General features: G+C 40.6%; 1 protein-coding gene, 2 long non-coding RNA genes, 2 other non-coding genes and 1 pseudogene across 7 annotated transcripts; 4 read left to right on the plus strand and 2 right to left on the minus strand.

The window, feature by feature from the left end:
• Positions 1 to 1,433: 1,433 nt before the first annotated feature.
• trnay-gua (transfer RNA tyrosine (anticodon GUA)) lies at positions 1,434 to 1,521 on the plus strand. The gene is given in 2 exon segments: positions 1,434 to 1,470; positions 1,486 to 1,521. It is a non-coding gene; the product is annotated as a tRNA-Tyr (tRNA).
• Positions 1,522 to 2,148: 627 nt separating this feature from the next.
• trnap-cgg (transfer RNA proline (anticodon CGG)) lies at positions 2,149 to 2,220 on the minus strand. The gene has a single exon. It is a non-coding gene; the product is annotated as a tRNA-Pro (tRNA).
• A 3,702-nt stretch (positions 2,221 to 5,922) lies between these two features.
• Positions 5,923 to 6,410, plus strand: LOC116682860 (uncharacterized). Its single transcript, XR_004330493.1, has 3 exons — positions 5,923 to 6,091; positions 6,192 to 6,247; positions 6,331 to 6,410. It is a non-coding gene; the product is annotated as an uncharacterized LOC116682860 (long non-coding RNA).
• A 498-nt stretch (positions 6,411 to 6,908) lies between these two features.
• LOC116682863 (uncharacterized) lies at positions 6,909 to 7,331 on the plus strand. The gene is made up of 3 exons (XR_004330494.1): positions 6,909 to 6,995; positions 7,067 to 7,138; positions 7,241 to 7,331. It is a non-coding gene; the product is annotated as an uncharacterized LOC116682863 (long non-coding RNA).
• Positions 7,332 to 7,484: 153 nt separating this feature from the next.
• Positions 7,485 to 9,257, plus strand: LOC116682855 (uncharacterized; annotated as a pseudogene).
• A 5,265-nt stretch (positions 9,258 to 14,522) lies between these two features.
• Positions 14,523 to 17,630, minus strand: LOC116682861 (C-type lectin BfL-1). Of its 3 annotated transcripts, none has more exons than XM_032509801.1 (6): positions 17,532 to 17,630; positions 17,005 to 17,102; positions 16,584 to 16,729; positions 15,852 to 15,986; positions 15,034 to 15,166; positions 14,523 to 14,695 (listed from the first exon to the last, which is right to left on the minus strand). In XM_032509801.1, exons 2-6 carry the CDS (start codon positions 17,072 to 17,074, stop codon positions 14,628 to 14,630), a joined length of 552 nt encoding a protein of 183 aa, XP_032365692.1. In that variant the 5' UTR covers positions 17,075 to 17,102; positions 17,532 to 17,630; the 3' UTR covers positions 14,523 to 14,627. The 3 variants fall into 3 exon arrangements, with proteins under 3 accessions (XP_032365692.1, XP_032365691.1, XP_032365693.1); XM_032509800.1 differs by having other exon boundaries at positions 17,005 to 17,114; XM_032509802.1 differs by having other exon boundaries at positions 17,005 to 17,096; positions 17,532 to 17,601.
• Between the last annotated feature and the right edge of the window lie 1,680 nt (positions 17,631 to 19,310).

Raw genomic sequence — 19,310 nt, forward strand, 5'->3', positions numbered from 1 at the left:
GGAGCTGTTAAATCTGTGATTCACATTTTGAGGGTAGGTTTGGGAAGGACCAAGGTTCCAACAGCTATCTTTTATGTGAGCTTCCTGATTGCTCACACTTTGACTATTCACATTGGTGTTTTAAAAAAGGCAGTGATTTTAGCTTTGATTTACTCATCAGCTCTTTTTTTAAGTGATTTTAGACCTGGAACGAGCCATCTTTTATTTCCCGTGGAGGTCCAAGTGAGAACGAGTGCAAAAGAAGAGTGATGAAGAAGCCAAAAGAGAAAAGAGGGAAAGGAGTGCCGGACCTGTTATTGTTTTTAGGGAGTAGATTTACAGCTATACACTTTGCAAATCAGTGTCTCACCCTGGCCGCCATCAAAGATGCCATTTGGACCTCAAGAAATTTGCTGGTAAGAAAGAACATGCAGATCCCCCCCCTGTTTTGATCACTTGAGGTATTTCAATGAAATCTTTGGTCTTGGACAGTTACCTTGCCATCTAAAACTGTATATCCTATTGTCTCTGGAACAATAGTTAACAGTTGGAGGAGTAATGGCTCTTTACAGTGAATATGCAAAAGAAGATGTTCACAAGTTCAGCCCAGGTAAATGCTCAGCCCATATTCATACAGACCTAAACCTACTCACTTAATGCTGGTTACAATATTCTAATAATCAACAATGCCAGAGAAAAATGACAAAGTGTGATAACATTTTTTAATAAAGTATATGCTTTTTCCTTGCAAAGGTTTTTTTCCCAATAACATTTACAAGCATACCGTTAGTTACGGTGCCTGTGTTTGTCACAATGTGGAGAGCTGATACTTGCTGGTAGTGTGGCCGAGTGGTCTAAGGTGCTGGATTAAGGCTCCAGTCTCTCTGGAGATGTGGATTCAAATCCCACCACAGCGATGTAAATATTACATCGCTGGAAGCTAACCAATGTGATGTCTTACAGCTGTGTCATTTGGCCTGAACTTGGTGAAGTAACTAGAATCATCCATCAATCACCCTAACCTTGCTGAGATTGTTCTTTGTTAACCTGAGGTTCAACAATTCGTGAAACCTTCCTTTCCAGCACTTTGGAGAAGAAAATCAACAAATAATTGCAATAGTTAATCGTGATCTCTAATTGTCGTGCAACTCAAAGAGATTTTATCAAACCAGATTGGGCAAGTAACCTTTCTGCTGACTTCTTGTAAAAAAAGCAACTAACACAACTCAAAGAAAGCTACTGCGATGGCTGGGAATCAAACCCAGGTCAACTGCTTGGAAGGCAGCTTTGCTCACCACTATACCACCATCACTGGACAGCACTTTTTCACTTCAAATCTTGTAATACATCTGGGCATTGAGACTGGAAATGCGCTCTATCACTGAAAGCACCTCCAGGGGGTCCTGTGTTATCACATTCACAGGAATGGGAAGTGCATTTGCATGTGCTGGCTCCCTTCGATAGCTCAGTTGGTAGAGCGGAGGACTGTAGATGCATAATGCTGAAATCCTTAGGTCGCTGGTTCAAATCTGGCTCGAAGGAGAAGTTTTTTTCCAGAGTTTCCCTTCAGGGATCAATCAAGAATTTGTGATTCTGATTTAGAGATGGACAGACGACCCAAAAGCATAATACTTCTTGCCGAGACATAACATGAAACAAAAAAAAGAGGTGGGGTAGATATGAGCACAGAAATTCTTTTTACGACAGGCTTTACATGATATTAATGAAACGTTCGTATCACACAAATCAGAGCGTAAGAATGATCGTATTGATAAATGCAGCGGCTGGAAAGCAACTTGATTTTGCCACTAAGAAGTGATAGTAGTATTATGATGAATTTGCCTCGCGCGTGACACTCTTTTCCATCATATTCAATAAATAAACCAGATTATTCAATCCATTCCTCTACTTAAATGCAAAGTAGTCTCATCCAGGACCTATCGCACCCTAAGTAAGAATCATAAACCTAGACCAATGAACAAGGAGAGCCATGTCCTGCTCATTGTTCCTTATATCTTTTCCCAGTTTTTTTCTATTGCGTGCAGTTGAAGCAGGATATGAAAATTGCCAACATGCTGTACTACAATTGTGCTTGCTCCTAATCTGTGTTATTTTAACAATAACTGGATTTTAAAGTACAGATTAGGGTTGGAACAGCACCTTGCTTCAGGGCTCGTCGGGGAGTTGAACCCAGGACCTCTCGCACCCGAAGCGAGAATCATACCCCTAGACCAACGAGCCACGTAAACATAGGTTATTAGCAATTTCCCATCAAGTAAATGTGACCAGTCAGTGACTCGAAAGCCAACCGTTAAGAAGTTTGTTTGGCATGAAGTGTTTTTATGGCTCCACTGCCAGATTGAGCTTTCTGATTATATGGACGAAAGACTACTTTTGAAGCAAAACATTTTACCAACATTGGAACTTGAATTTTTTGGTCAAAAGTGACAGCAGATAAGCCTAGTTTCCACCATCTATTGGACGACAGACTACTTTTGTCAAAATTAGAAATTGAATATGGTAAAAAAGAAATGCAGTTTGAAAGAGGAAATGCAGCTTGGATTTGTCACTGACTTGAAAGACTATGGTCAGGTAGATTGGCATGGGGTCTTTTCACGGCTCCACTGCCCGATTCAGCTTTCGATCTCATTTGACAACAGGAAACATTTGATACAAAATATTTTTACCAAAACAAGACTTGATTTTGTCAGTAAAAAGTGATAGTATAATATAACAACTCTCCACATGACACACACAGGGACCGTGACTAACATTACGTTTGATGTCACTAGACATAAGGCCTCTTGGGTTATCTTTGGGCTGCTCTATGGTCTTCTGCAGAAGGATAAATCCCAGAGTTGGCTCTCTCCAAGTTATTTAAGCAACAAACATCCCTGGGTGGACTTGAACCACCATCCTTTCGGTTAACAGCCGACTGCGCTGACCTATTGCGCCACAGAGACTGTGCCTGTCTGATGTTTTATGAGCGGGAGCTCGATCTTTAAGCCACAAGCATTTGCTTTATGATTTTTTGAGGTTGAGCTGCACATGTATGCTTATCAGGCTATTTTCCTGTTACTCAGAAATTGGGGAAGCTGACTCATGCGGAAATGTAGAAGCTGGACGTGCATTGTATTGTTCTTACATGTCAATTGGATTCTGACTTTGAATTCAAATATTTGGCATCCAAGAAAATTTCAGAACTGATGATGTATCAGTAGTTTTGCTGGTGATTTCTTGGTCACAGCAACAAGCTTGATCATTGACATACAGTTGCACGCCGCGTATCACAAAACTGTTGGGTGGGGCCTTATGTATTTGGTTGTATTCCATCAAGTGACCTGCATACCAATGACTGCAAAGATTAATATGTACATGGTTTGCAGAACTGTACCTTCTAATAGACATAAGCCATTCTGCTATGGCTGTGTGTGGTAATAAAAGAAGTACATAACATTGTAAAGGCTACCATACACAATGCATAGGAATCATATATGCTAGTAAATAATAACAATAGACCCAATAAACCCCACATCTGGGGATTGAGACTGAAAATGAATGATAAGAGATATATTGGTGGAGACGGGTGGCTTCCAGTACCTATGAGATAATACAGTATTGTTCATGAAGGCACATTTGCAATTTGGTGAAATAGTATATAATGATCGTTTGATATGATCCCTTATTTGTAACATAACAGACACCTAATATTTTCTCAAACTGGGCTGGACAAGTAACTTAATAATACAAGTTATTCATGGAATTTTACGAACACATAATATATTAGGGATGAGCGAGTACAGCATTATCTGTATCGGTATCTGTTAACCATATGACTTATCTGTGTCTGTATCTATTGCTACGGTAGGCAAACTGGTGTGGGTCCAATGTTGATGGTAGCGAGTCTTTTAGGTGTGCCAAGACCAGCTGCTCAAAGCACTTCATTACGATGGGTGTGAGTGCTACAGGACGGTAGTCGTTAAGGCACTTCGGGCTGGAGTGTTGGTACAGCTGCTTGGGTCAGAGACAGGTTGAAAATGTCTGTAAAAACCCAGCAAGCTGCTCTGTACATGACCTGAGTACGCGTCCAGGGATGTTATCTGGTCCAGCAGCCTTGTGCGTGCTGATCCTGCTGAGTGCCTTACAGACGTCTGTGGAGGAGAGTGTGATGGGGGGTGGTTGGCTGAGGATTTGAGCTTGGTGGCAGTTTCTCTGTTGTCACTTTCAAAGCGAGCATAAAAGTAATTTAGCTCGTTCAGGAAATTGACATCAGTGGCTGCGGGGGTTTGTAATTGTCTCAATGTTGCTGTCAAAATTTAAGTTAGAGTCCATGACTACACCAAGATTTCTGGCTTTCTCTGTTGTTCTTAACATCGTAGTTTTGACTTTTCCTTCATTTAATTTCAGAAAGTTCTAGCACATCCAGCTTTTTAATTTGTCTAATGCACTAAGTCACTTTTACAGTAAATGTTTGAAATTTGTTAGACATGTTAATTTTTGACACATCGCTATTATAACCAGATTCAGTCACAGATGCTTTGTCTTGGATTCTGAGTGACAGTGAATATGTAGTAAACCTAAATATATTTACATGTTTTCCCGTGGCTACTGAAACAGCGCCACCGATCGATTGATGTGCCAAAAATAGTGCTAGGATGTTCCTCGTTGGTATAATGGACAGTATCACATGGAAGACTGGGGTTTGATTTCCTGAAGGGGAGATTTTTCTACCAGCTTAGGCCTCCAGGAAGTCGCGTTGGACTACTCATGAGGGGAAAGCGGCCTTGGCTCAGGCTGTGTTCAGCATGGTAGGAGAACTCCTGACCCTAAATGGGATATTGTCAAGCGATGGAAAGAGCACAACTCCTGGACATGAACAACATGTCACAAGGCGCAGCAGGAGGTGATTCTTTTTATGCTCTTTGCAGATGATGTGGTTCTGTTGGCTTCATCATCCTAATCATCATCTTCATTCTCCTCCGCCGTCTGCTGGGGCAGCAGCATCGGCGCCAGCACACAAACAGACTGAACAAACTGATCAGGAAGGCTGGCTCCGTGATTGGCTGCAAACTTGACACATTTGAAGCTGTGGTGGAGACGAGGTAACTGAACAAACTGTTATCTATCATGGATAACCCCGACAACCCTCTCCACCCCCCACTGGTCCAACAGAGGAGCAGCTTCTCAAAGAGGCTCCAACAGTTTAAATGCCGCACGGACCGCTTCAGGAAATCATTCATACCACAGGCAATAACACTTTTTAACATGTCATCACTGGGGGCTAGATGAGACTTTTAGACACCACACTACTGCACTAATGCAACCTGCACAATTGGTTTATTTACATTTAGCATACATTTTAGCATATTATTTAAGCATTTGCACATTTTGGGTTTCCCATCCTGTATTTATGCAAATATTTGTTCTTGTATTTTATTCCTATTATTATTACATCATGTATATTGTATGTATGTGTATTTTTCCTAGTATCTCATTTATATTGTGTGTTGTGCGACTGATTTGCGTGTGTTGCTGTAACACCGTAATTTCCCATTTTTCTTAGGATAACTAAATATCTCTCTATCTATCTATTAGAAAGACAACGTTGTCCTCTGCTGGCCAATAAATTATGTGCAGGGTAATTCTACCAATAATTAAATTAAATTTGTTATTTTCTTTAAATTTAGAAAATATTTTCTAATGTGCTTATTAGTACATTATCCTCTCATAACATCAATAAAGAGTCAAATTAAAACCAGGAACTTCATTACATTCAGTACATTCAGTACACTCTGGCCAAACTGCTGTCTGCTACACACCAGTTTTTAAAAAGTCAGGCTGTTCACTGACCAATCACTGACATCCACATGTGTAGCTCATTAGCATTCAAGGTTTCTCTCAATCAGTTGATTAGAGTGGTCTTTGACTCTCAGGTAAGACTTATAAAAGCTGGTGTGTAGCAGACAGCAGCACATCGTGCCAGTTAGGCCAGGATATATAAGCAAGTGGTTCACTTTAGCTTGTGTTGATTAGCAGGTGTAGTTTGCTAGCAGCTAGGTTAGCTTTAGACACTGCCAACATCAGTGGCAATGGCTTTTGGGTGTTACCTCAGGTAATTTGCAGGGTCATGTCGCTTTACAAGCTGTTGGTTGCCATTAGTGCACCCTATGGTTTCAATTAATGTTTTTAATGCATTAAATTTGTATTAACAGTGTGACCTTGCTCCTGTCTGTGTGGACAACTGCAAAATGTGATCATATTCCCAATGGTAAGAGCTAAAACCTCTGCTTAAACACATGCCTGTTAGTCCTTGGTGCATATATTTCAATTTGAACCCATTTGTTCATGCAGGAGTTCATATGGAGTGTCGTGATCGTTACTTCATGATAGCTGTTGATCTCTCCTACTCTGGGAATGAATTTGTCTTTGAGGCGGTTGGTAAGTCCTGCACAGCATTACAAGCTAGGGTCAGAAACCATGTGTTTCTCACTATTGAGCTACAATGGCTATTTAACCTTATTTTGTAAGTTATTCTTAAACTGGCCTGGCGGGTTTTTACTTTTGAGTAAATCTGACCATTAATCCCAAGTATTTCACTGAATAGAGTGAAAACTTTGTTTGCGCAGACAAAACTAGGGATTTGTCTTTCAGATGAGACGGGTGTGTACCCCATCACTAAGGAGTAGCAGCAAAGTGCGGCTACAGTGTCAGTGTTGTCCCTGCATCAGAACATCTGGAGCTCAGAGCCTCTTACTTCAGCTGTCACACTGACAACAAGGTCGGTACAAATGGCATACAATAGTTTTGGGTTATTTCTGCACACTGTGGAGCCATTTCAGGAACACGTGTTTTCATCTTTTGACTGGATATTTCAGGAGGATGAAATATTCACATTCCGCTTCAACCTGAATGTGACATCCAAGGGAAAAGATGTCACCTATGCTTTGAACAAAACCTGTTCTCCCCCTCTTCCCTGGTCTCCCAGAGAGGTCACCTGTGAGGTCAACTACATGGAAGTAAGCTTGGTTGCATGTTATGTAACCTGTGCAATTTCCAAATATCTTAACTACCCTTAGTTTCTTTGTAGGTGTCTGTGAGGAGTGATGTGGCCTGTCCAACAGGGACAAAGAAGGATGACTGGGATGCTAGTTTCAAAAGGGTATGTTTGACATGTCTTCTGGGAAATTTGTCATTTGCAGTTGGATAACATGCATCAAATTTGTTTATACAATAAAATGGTTTGACAATGTGCTTTATTCAGGCCTATTCCTCAGCCACTTCAGATTGGCAGGTGATGTTTCAGAGGGCGCAGCCGGGGGTGTTGCCCATTAGCCTTAACACGGCTAAAACGCACGGATATACATTTGACTTAACAGATGGAAGGCTTGTATTTCGTACTCCGTATGGACAACCTGAATCGTACAGCACTGAGGTATACCACTGATGCAGAGTTTAGTGCATCTAGTCTCTTTTGTGTTTTTTTTTTTTTTTTTTTTAATACCAGAATGGTACGTTTTGTACAGTAAAGCATTTAGTACAAGCATTTATCTTGTGTGTTGCACCCCCCAGGTGAATGGTGTTCCAGTAGAGGTGGTCCATGCAACACTGTTGTCCCGACTAAGCTGGGTTTCAGTCATGGTTGACTTGGTGGCTGCTTGCTCAATGCGTCAGTATTGCCATCTTTTATGCTGTGGCTTTTTTTTTTTTTGTTCCCCCTTGACATACAGCAAATAAAACTAATACTGGTGTAATATCTCTCAGATAAAGGATCATATGACAACAGTAGCTACATTATGTGGGAGACTTCTGAGGTGCTACATCCATGGGTGTCAGATCTAAACCAGATGCAGGTCAACATTGGAGTCAATGGTGAACTTGTGGCGCAGCCAATTGCAGAGAAGAGAGGCTACATTGTGAAGCAGCACAACTCGACAGTCAAGATCAGCATCCCCTATAAGGCTGAAGGAGTATACAGGAAGGTCAGGAGGCAGGGCTATTGTTCATTAAACATGTTTTAAAATGAGGAGTTTTGAGCCAGTTGCATATTTAAATACATTTCCTGATACCTTGTTTTCTTTCAGAGCATCGTGTCTGGGAACCTCTACGAGTTCTCCATCTTTCATCTCTACTTGGAGCAAATCTCAGTGGATGAGGCTCATGGTGACACCAGACTTCGCATTCACAGGATGCTGGCCACTCCCCTGCTGCCATGCACAATTTTAACTGAAAACAGTAAGTTTAACCAGGCACTTGTAGTGATCTGATGAAGCTTCATGAACCACCTTAACATCTGAGCCCACTAGATGTGCACTTAAGAGAAATGCCCAAGGCATTGCAATTCAGTATATTCTCAACCAATTGAGCAGAGTGCCATCTAGTAGGCTCAGACAATAGCCACTGGTTCACAAAGCTTCATTAAGCCATCACAAGGCACTTGCCAAGTTGAAGAAACGAGAATCTGAATGGCTTTTTGTTTCAGGAACAGTTTCTGAGGAGCGCACATTCACGGTCTACCTCGGGGACGTCCCGGAAGACATGGAGTTGGTTGCAGTTAATTTGAATGGCCGGGATTTTACAGTTCCCTTTACAAATGCAAGCAGCCACAACATCGCAAAAGTTGTTTCCAACCACACTCATGGCTACGTTTTGAAGGTGCCTTTTGATGACCCTGTTGTCATGCAGCAGGTAAAAGGGCTTTGCATTACATGTGTGGCATTTCCACATGTCATGTTTTACACAAACTTCATCCTGCTTGAATCAACATATTTTCTACCACCGGCGTATTGACCCCCTGTGGGAGATCTGCATAGGCTCAGAGCTGCTGACAACAGAGCTGGCAGCTAAGTACGGCTACATCATGAGCAACAATAGCCAAAGACTGCTGCTTGAGGTGCCGCTCTTCACTCATGGCTACAAGTACAAGGTGAGACTAGAGCGTAAACACTTGTATTTAATGGGATGTTTTATACATGGACATCAGTCAATATGCGGCATGTGTTTTAGAACATTACTTTAAAGGACTTTGTTGGCACGTTTGAGCTCCTCATGCGGAATTGTGAAACAGAAGGCCAAATTTCAACTATCAAGACTTGCCAGTTCTCTGCTACTGAACTCATTGGTAAGGATTCCCCCCAACTCTAAGATCCCTATATAGCTTACAAAAGTGCTAAAACTCAGTTCTCTGCAGTTTGTTCAGCTGATGGCAGGATAACTGTGGTGGCTGACTTGTCTCTGGCCATCACAAGTGAAGGAGTTCCTACTAGAATCCACCTGGTAGATAAAAACTGTAGACCCAAAGAGATTGAGGGCACCAGGGCTCTCTTCTCTTTTCCAATAAACAGCTGTGGATCCACAGTCGAGGTACTGCTTCGTAATGTAACTGAACTCATTCACAATTTTATATCTGGCAATATGAGCACCCAAATGTTATGCTTGATTTCTCCAGCTTGGCAAGGAGTCTGTGACTTACAAAAACGAGATTTTCTTCAGCAAGAAGTTAAAGGCACCAACGGTCTCCAGCAATGATTTGACAGGTAGATTTTCAACCCAACTATTTTAGCTAATACAACTCCCTCAACTTAATGCAAACAACGCTATTTCTTGTCTTGCAGGGTGACAATCCAGTGTGCATATGCTCTGGCTGGACTACTGTCAGTATACAGGTTTCAGTCTGACACAGCTGGGGTCGGCCATATTGTGCATTCTGCACACTCGACTGAAGGTTGGTTGTTTACCTGTTGAACTGAACCGCATCCTTAATACATCACATGCCAACATCTGTCTGGTCTCTCCAGGTCTACTGGGTCCCACCATCAACCCCACTACAGTGCAAATGTTGTCCACTCAAAGACGTGTATCAACTGAACCTTCTAAGTACATCAGTGTATCCAGCTTGACAAACAATGTCTCAAGCGCTAGTGTTCCAGAAACAGTCTCTAGCACTGTTGCTAGCGTGTCACGCAACATCTTTAGCGTTCCGGGCACCGTCTCTAGCATTCCAGGAACTGTCTTGAGCACCACTAGCATTCCAGGCATGCTTGCTAGCATATCAAGCCCGGTCTCTAGTATTCCAGACACTATATCGAGCGCCGTCGCTAGCAACATCTCTAGCATTTCAGACACTGTATCAGGCATTCCAGGCAACATCTCTAGTGTTCCAGGCACGACCACTAGCATACCAGGCAGTGTCTCAAACACCGTCATTGGCAACATCTCTAGCATTCCAGGCACTGTATTGGGCACCACTAGCGTTCCAGGCACAGTCTCCAGTGTTCCAGGCCGTGTGTCAGGCACCACTACTATTCCAGGCACCCTTGCTAGCATATCAAGCAACGTCACTAGTGTTCCGGGCACTGTTGCTAGCATTACAGGCAACATCTCTAGTGATCCGGGAACCGTTGTTGGCGTACCAGGCAGTGTCTCAAACAACATTTCTAGCATTCCAGGCACAGTCTCAAGTGTTCCAGGCCCTATGTCAGGCACAGTCTCGAGCACCACTAGCATTCCAGGCACCCTTGCTAGCATATCAAGCACCATCGCACATGTTCCAGGCACAGCTGCTACAGTTCCGGGCACCGTCTCTACCATTCCAGGAAACATCTCCAGCCCCATCGCTAGCATTCCAGGCAGTGCCTCAAGCACAGTCATTGGCAACATCTCTAGCATTCCAGGCACTGTGTCAGGTACGGTCTCTAGCGTTGCAGGCACTGTGTCAAGCACCAGTAGTGTTCCAGGCACAGTCTCTAGCGTCTCGGGCACAGTCACTAGCGTTCTGAGCACTGTCTCAAAGGAAGAAGCTATTAAGCTCACTACAGCGCTTCAAACACCCGTGGCCACTACCAGATGCACCCGACGATGTTTTTCAGTGAGACCTGCTTACCAGCCTTCTGAGTCTAAAGCATCCAGCTATCCAAACGATGTCTCAAAGGAAGTAACCATTAAGCCCACTACAGCGCTTCAAACACCAGTGGCCACTACCAGATGCACCCGAAGATGCTTTGCAATGCAACCTGCTTTCCGGCCTTCTCCTCAGTACATCAAAGTATCTGGCATTCCGAACGATGTCTCAAAGAAAGTATCCGGCTTTCAAACCACTGTCTCAAAGCAAGTATTCAACTTTTTAAACGATGTCTCAAAGAAATTATCAGTCTTTTTAAATGATGTCTCAACGACGGCGTTCGGCTTTTTAAACGATGTCTCAATGACAGCATCTGGGCTTTGTAAATGATACAAGAGGTAAGTTTGCTTATCTGAACTTTGTCATCATTTGGTTACCTGAAGTTTTGGTAATTGGTCTTGTGTCATTCTGTTTAAATTTTCTCAACAGGAGCCAGAGGGTCATCAACACTATAGTGACTCCATGTTTTGGGACGGGAAGTTTTAAATGTGAACTTCAATAAATTTGTCTCTTAAATGCGCTTGACTGGTTATTGAGACTACTTGAAAATGTATGTACCTAAAATTGCTCAAAGAACTGTTGCAAACTTAACATGCAAGATCCTAGAGCTTGGACCCAGCCTGAGGGTTTGAGACTGAAATAAATCTTTAAATGTTGACTGCTGTATAAAGTTAGTGCTTTATGTGGTTACAAAGGAAGTTTCAGGACCACAGTGACAAAACTTACAAAAAAGGTATGACTGAGATGTTTGCATAATTTTATTTTTTTAAATTCTCAGTGGCCCTGACTTCATAGCCTGCACATCTCTAGATATGAGCTGGGTGTTAGGAGCAGTCAGCAGAACCCTGAGGCTGTGCTTCAGCTCTTGGAGCTGCAATGTAACTGGGACCTGAACATAGACGTGTGGTCTAAAAACAGCTTGCCAAAGGACTACAGTGTAAAATTTGCCACCTGGCAAACCCTGGACCATTTAAAAAATGTTACTGTGAGTTGTCTTTACAAAAGTGCTTTTATAAAATCTTAAACAGAACTTACCAGTGAGACGAGGCTGATATGATCTAGTATGTTAGATGAGCAGCTCAGTTTTGTACACACTGAAGTCATGAATTTCACTCTGAACATGATTTAGGCTTTAATATTTAATTCAAGGGGGCTGTGGTAGTTGAGTTTAGCCAGAAAAATGCGCATCATGTAGCAATGAGAAATTTAGGACAAGTATTGTTGTTAAAATACGAACGAGTGCTTCCAGGGTGGAATATTTTTTAAGTGAACTTTGCTTTCCATCTTGAAAGTGCTGTATGTTGACACATTTTGCTATTTAAGACACTTGTCACGTTTCCCAAGTTTTTTTTTTTTTTTTGGACATTTTGTTTTGAAGCTTTTTCTAACATTTGTCACTTTTTTGTCGTTTTTCTTTATCACTTTATAACGGCTTTCTCGATTACTTCTGCGTTTTTTTTTGGATGTTTTTGTTTTTCCCTATATTTGTCACTTTTTTCAATGTTCCTAAATCTTTTTTTTCTTAAAATTCTATAAAATTAAAACACCAGGTAACACTTTATAATAACCATTTATAGATGGTAAATTGATAGTTAATCTTTAGTTAATTATCATTTAACTGTTAGGAAACAGTTTACTGTTAACAAACCATTAAATTATAATTATTACTGATTACTAATTATTATAAGTGCTTGGTTAAGGGTTAAGAGTTAGTTTGTAAACAGTCTATAAACCATAAATTAAAACACCAGGTAACACTTTATAATAACCATTTATAGATGGTAAATTGATAGTTAATCTTTAGTTAATTATCATTTAACTGTTAGGAAACAGTTTACTGTTAACAACCATTAAATTATAATTATTACTGATTACTAATTATTATAAGTGCTTTGTTAAGGGTTAAGAGTTAGTTTGTAAACAGTCTATAAACCGCGTCTGGATGGTTATTATAAAGTTGCAACAGATGACTATAATACCTTGTTAAATAGTTAATACTTTATAAACCATCTATAAACATTATTTAGATAATTAATACTTAAGTGTATAAAGCATCAAGTTACTTTATTTGGTACACTTAAATCTTTTATTAGTGGTCCATAAAACAGATTATTTGTGCAGTGATAATATAGTTGGATCAGTAAATTGAACCAATTTGTGAAGAAAGTATTTGTCATGCAACAATGTACCGCAGATAAACACGGGGAGACAAGAACAAAGGGATTACTAAAACATAGTTAGCACAAAAACTTAGCATACAAAATACAATAATCTATATGCTGGGGTAGGGGTACTTTAGAGACCACAATAACAATAAAAGACACACAGCGATTAACATCACAAGCTCCAGAAACTTGATATAATTTATTTCTATTTATATTGCTTAGCAATATTGTGGAGCAAGCGTCCTAGTGACCATTATGGGGTTTTTTACCCATCCATTCATTCCACTCAATCACAGTCAAATGGTCTCTGAGCAGATCCTCGGACATACCCCTATTTATGCTGTATACTAATTTTAAGTAGTCAAATGATTGAAAGGTTTATCTTTCTGAACTGTTGTTGTCTACTTTTGCAGTCAGAATAGAGATCATCAACAGATACAAGAGGGTGTTGAGGGCATACAACCATGGCTTGAAATTGGGAGAAGCATGTGCACATGCTGGAGTGACGGAGCCGACAGTGAGGTCTAAAGCGGCGATCGCAGACCTTGCCATATCCCCCCCCCCCCCCCCCCACAAAAGTTTGAAGAACTAATGGGAGGATACAACAAACTGCAATGTTCTTTTTAAATTTTTGACCACACTGTAAAATTAGAGGAGCAGCAATAACACTTTTTTTCAATACAAGCATGGAAAATATACGGATAGCCCTTTATTTGATGTTTAAAAAAATGTAAAGTTTCAGTAAGTAATTTTGATTACATTTTGTAATAAAGGTTTTATTAGTAATTTTTTTTTATATCCCACTTGACTTGCAGGTGCATTTTTAATTTATATACTGTTTTTTGTATATAATTAATGACGGGTAAAACATTTCTCATTTCTTTATCAACACCTACTAATAACTATGAAAAAATATTAGTCACAACTTTATAATAACCATCCAGACAACCCTTAACAAATTAATAATCTAATAATGTTTATAGATTGTTTTTTAAAGAATTTATTAACTATTTAACAAGGTTTTATAGTAATTGTTGCGACTTTAATAAACCATCCAGACACTGTTATATAGACGTTTACAGACCAACTAGTAACCCTTAACAAAGTATTAATTATCTATCTAAATAATGTTTATAGATGGTTTATAAAGTATTTATTAACTATTTAACAAGGTATTAAAGTCATCTGTTGCAACTTTATAATAACCATCCAGACACTGTTAGTAGACGGTTTACAGAACAACTAGTAACCCTTAACAAATTACTATTAACAATTAGTAATCATTATTAATTATAATTTAATTGTTTGTTAACAGTAAACTGACTGTTTCCTAACAGTTAAATGACAATTAACTAAAGATTAATTAACAATCAATTTACCATCTATAAATGATGGTTATATAAAGTGTTACCCATCCCGGTAGATGACATGAGGACAGATAGTTCAGTGACAAACAGGAAAAGAAACAGGGATCATCAACATGTTTTCTGATGCTGAATATTTATTGCAGTAAATGTAAAAGCTTGCAGTGGCTCCAGTTGAAGCAGACTGGTCCAACTGCTGCTCTTCAGTTTCTCTCTGAACCACTAGACATTCACTGCACACACGTAGGGCTTATTCTCATTACAGTTTGCATCGTTCCAGAGTCCCCAGTCTGAAAGAAACATGTTAACCAGTGTCAGTAGGAAGCACATCCTCTATAGGGTTTGTTGGTCTTCATGGTCTGGAGAAGTTTTAAATGTTCCCAAACTCTCAATCACACAAAGAAATAGATTAGTCAAATTCTATGAGTAGAAAAGATCATATGCAGTTAAAAATGAGGGTCCTGTTCTTCGTTCATACCCCTCTACTTTGACCCGTTTGTTGTGCTGCTTTAATAATTACACTCCTTCACCATAGCCTCTCTTATCTTGTCTGAGGTAAAATTAATAAATAAATTAATTTCTTTCTTATAACCTACTACCTCTCCTCCTAAACCATTGATTTACTTACCCCAATAGTTCATCTCAACGCAGTGCTCTCTGCGCCGAGCATTGTCAGGCTGGCCACCAGCCCAGTTGGTGTAACCAAAACTACTGTCATCCGTCCAAACAAAACGATAATTGTGTTTGTAAAAATCACCATCCTAAAAAGACAAACGGAAAACAAATGGTTGCCTGAGGTTTACTACTTGGCCAAATGGCCAATTATCATCAGATTAACTTTCCACTTTGCCACCAATTACCTGCTTCCAACAACCAACATTTATTTGTTGGCTGACAGGTTTGAACTGTACATTTTCTCAACTATTAAAGGTAGGATATGTTTTTTCTAATGAAATAATGCATATCTTATCTCTCTGATTTTACATTTATTAAAGGGAAGACATAGATGTACTATTTGTGGTTTAGTTGAAATCAAAGCACACATTACTTGAAGTAAAGAAATAAAATAAGTAGAAAATATCTGGAATTTTTGCATCCAAATGCATTTTTTATATTGCCATCTCAAAGTTTATACACAGGGCTTTCAACCGGGGGAGCCGTGTTTGTGTCCAGGAGAAGTGAAGACTTTCATCCTGGAAACGGGGTTTATGACCTCACGGAGCTTTGTACCCGGTTCAGAATCTTATTTTCTCAGCTACATTCAACTGGAAGACCGCTAAACTTAACTGTCATGTGACCACTCTTTATGTGACGGGCCAGCAGACACCATACCTTTGTAGTATATGAATTGTGCATAAGTTTGAGCAATATCATACAAACCTATTCATGAGAATGTGTGAACTAGGGCTAAATAGGGCTTCACAAACAGAAACATTTACTGCTTACATCAATAAGGAAGGCTCCGATCCAGTAGTGAGCTTTTCCGGTGGTGGCTTTGTACATGGCACATTGGACTTGATTCACCTCTGCGTCATTGTGGATCGATACCAGATGGCCATTTGGGAATTTTCTACAAGTCATCTGAAATGAACAAAATCAGGAGAATTAGTTTTCTCTGATAATTCATCATTTGTCATGTAATTTGCGTGTTTGATCTATCCTCGCTCAACCCGGAAATTGATCCGGTCCGCCATCACGAAGCCCGTTCACATTCCCTAACCTCTGCTCTGAGGAGACAGAAAACACATGACTACCTTCATAAAATGTTTAATTGGAGAACAATACATGCAAACCAGAGGGAGGTGAAATAAGGCTTTATATCTTAATGAAAAACGTTCTCTTTTAAACGTTCTTATGTTTGTTTTTTCTTTCGATATTACACATTTCAATTGAAGCTTTTATTTCAAAATACATTTCACTTTTCATCATTACATTGCCAAAATATCAATGTATTTGTTATTTTTCTTTTAATTTTAAATACTGGGTCAGATGACCCTCCATAGCTGTACCTCAGTAATCAGAATATACTTATAGAATATACTATTTAATGTCACAAGTCCCAAAGAAAATCTTGTTCTCAAGTCCTCTTTCCTCACATCTTTTGCTGAACTTGAAAGACTGTCTGAACAGGATGAGGTCACATTTACTGTCTGAAGTCAGATGTGTGTGTTTCATCACCTCTGCATCAGAATGGCCCAAATGCTGAGTATTGTAGAACGCCTTCACACAGCGGTTGCTACCCATCTGGAACCAGCCTTCACCGAGTTTCTTGTTTTTACACGGTGTGACCGGATATATGGTCTTACACACTTGTGCAAGATCCCCTGTATCAGAGAAAGAAGAAGTTTTGTCCTTTTTTTGTTTCTGTAGTCTTTTTTTAAGATTATTTTATTTTCTGCCTTTAATGGAGAATAAGTGAGATAGGAGAGAGAGAGGAAGACCAGCAGGAAATTGTCTCAGGTCGTACTTGAACCCTGAACTCTGTGTCGAGGCATAAGCCTCTCAGTATGTGCACCTGCTCTACCCACTGAACCAACCCGGCCACGTCTTGTTCCTGTTGTCCGTGTAGACTGATTATTTAGTGGCTGTGTGTTCTTACCGGCTGCAGAGTCCGACATGAACATCAGTACCCCCAGAAGAAGGATGGCAGTAACCACAACGGGACGCATGGTTCAGGGATCTCACAGTACTCTGCAGCTGGAATATAATCTAATGACCCACAGGAACAATTATACATATACAGAATATGCATAAACAACTCAACCAGGATAACACTGAAGTGTTGGTTATAGCTCTGAAGGCTGAGAGAGACTAACTGGCCACTAAATCAGTATCACTAGGAACTTACCCCACCTTAACAGACAAGAAAGTCATCTTTGAATCAAATTCTGCTAGTTTTTACAGACAATAAGTGACAGTTATGATTATAAATTGATTTTGAACCAGGAATCCCACTCATGTTCTCTGAAGTCTTTTAGTTGATTCAAAGTGCATGTGGTTTTTAGTTTTTATCCCTGATGAAGCTCTGAGAGCAGCTCACATTGTTGAGATCTTTAAACTGAAATTTGAAACCTTTAAATGTCCTTTTCTGTTCTATTGAAACACAGAGAGACAAACGGGACTCACCTCAGGTGAAGTAGTGGAGTAGTCTCGTTCCTTGTTCCTCGTCCGTCTGGATGTCAGTCTGATCTCTGCCTCGGTTAAATATCCACAGCTGATGCCCTGAATACATATGATTTAACTGATCAAACACAAGTGTCAAAAACATAAAAGCTTAAGTCAACACAAGTCAATAAGCCCCGGGTCAAGGTGGGACTTTATGGTGAGACCAAACACGTGGTTTGTTTTTCATCAACTACAAAAGAAGTTAATCTAAAGTCAGAAAGGTGAAAGTTTTAAGAGAAATTCGAAAGTGAGATATGTCCTATGAATGAAATTATATTGAATCTGCTGATGGTCTGGATTGCGAGATACATCTGGAACGTTAGACCATACATCATGCCAGTCGAGATCGATACCCAGGCCTGGGCAATCGCGTGCCCAGATCCTCTCAATAGGAAGGGCAGAGCAGCCAGATATCTCTGGGATGGGCAAAGGCCTCTGCCAAGGGACACCGTACGCCTTGAGTGCCGATCTTAATTATGACTGGTCATTCTTTAATGTTTCATTTCTTATGCTGCACTGTAACTTTTATTCTTGTGTTTTATGCATCTTAATGGTTTTTATTTTTAACTGTTTATTCATGTGTTTTATTGGTTTTTATTTTTTTAACTGTTTTTTAACTGATTTTGCCTACCTTGCCTCGCCTTGCCTAATTGAAGGTAAAATAAGAAAGAGGAACGTGGCAGATTGAGTGTCCTCTTCAAGTCAGAAAAAGGCAATAAACCAACGTTGCTAAAAATGTCTTTAAGACAATGAAGAGCCCTTTGTTCCCATTGTGGGGCTGTTATCGCCTCCCCCCAATCAGGAGTGCTGTGTTTTTGAATAAAGGGGAACAAGTTAGCCAGTTTCAAGCTGTTACAGTTACAGTGTGTTTCAGCCAATCTCCAAGTCTTGACAAGATGTGAGATAATGGGTCCAAAGCATAGCTGGCACTGTTTTTTTAGACATTTTGGCAAAACGAACGTCATCGAGTGACCAAGGCTCTGTCATAGCACTTTCTAAGGTATGCCAGAAAACCGACACATCTGGGTTAAACCCAGTGAGGAGGGGCCTCGATATGACGGACCAAAATTAATGTTTGAAGTTGTGAACTCAGAGGCCACCATCCGCTTTCCTTCTCACAAGACGTCACCAGTCATGGCTGTTTTCCTTTCCAGATAGAGTTAGATACTGCCTATTGTCATTGACGGCAGTACGCCCAACCAGTCTACATGTGTTTTGTGGATCTGGAGAAGGTGTCTGACCGGGTCCCCCGGGAGACACTGTGGATGGTGCTGAGGGAGTATGGGGTGAGGGCGTCCCTTCTTAGGGCCATCCAATCTCTGTATGACCAAAGTGAGAGCTGTGTCCGGGTTCTCGGCAGTAAGTCGGACTCGTTCCAGGTGAGGGTTGACCTCCGCCAGGGCTGCGCTTTGTCACCAATCCTGCTTGTAATATTTATGGACAGGATATTGAGGCGTAGTCGGGGTGTTGCAGTTCGGTGGGCTCAGGATCTCATCGCTGCTTTTTGCAGATGATGTGGTCCTGATGGTGTCATCGGTCTGTGGCCTTCAGCACTCACTGGATCGGTTCGCAGCCGAGTGTGAAGCGGCTGGGACGAGGATCAGCACTTCTAAATCTGAGGCCATTGTTCTCAGATGGAAACCGATGGAGTGCTTTCTTCAGGTGGGGAGTGAGTCCTTGTCCCAAGTGTAGGAGGTTAAATAACATTGGTTCTTGTTCGCAAGTGAGGGGACCATGGAG

This window comes from Etheostoma spectabile, unplaced genomic scaffold (genome assembly GCF_008692095.1).
Source record: "Etheostoma spectabile isolate EspeVRDwgs_2016 unplaced genomic scaffold, UIUC_Espe_1.0 scaffold00018858, whole genome shotgun sequence".
In the NCBI taxonomy this organism is placed as follows: domain Eukaryota; kingdom Metazoa; phylum Chordata; class Actinopteri; order Perciformes; family Percidae; genus Etheostoma; species Etheostoma spectabile.

Coding starts and splice junctions, on each gene's coding strand:
- LOC116682861 (XM_032509801.1), bottom strand. CDS start 17,074: ATGCGTCCCGTTGTGGTTACTGCCATCCTTCTTCTGGGGGTACTGATG. Junction 16,730..17,004: donor CATGTCGGACTCTGCAGCCG/GTAAGAACACAC, acceptor TCTCTGATACAG/GGGATCTTGCACAAGTGTGT. Junction 14,696..15,033: donor CGTTGAGATGAACTATTGGG/GTAAGTAAATCA, acceptor TGTTTCTTTCAG/ACTGGGGACTCTGGAACGAT.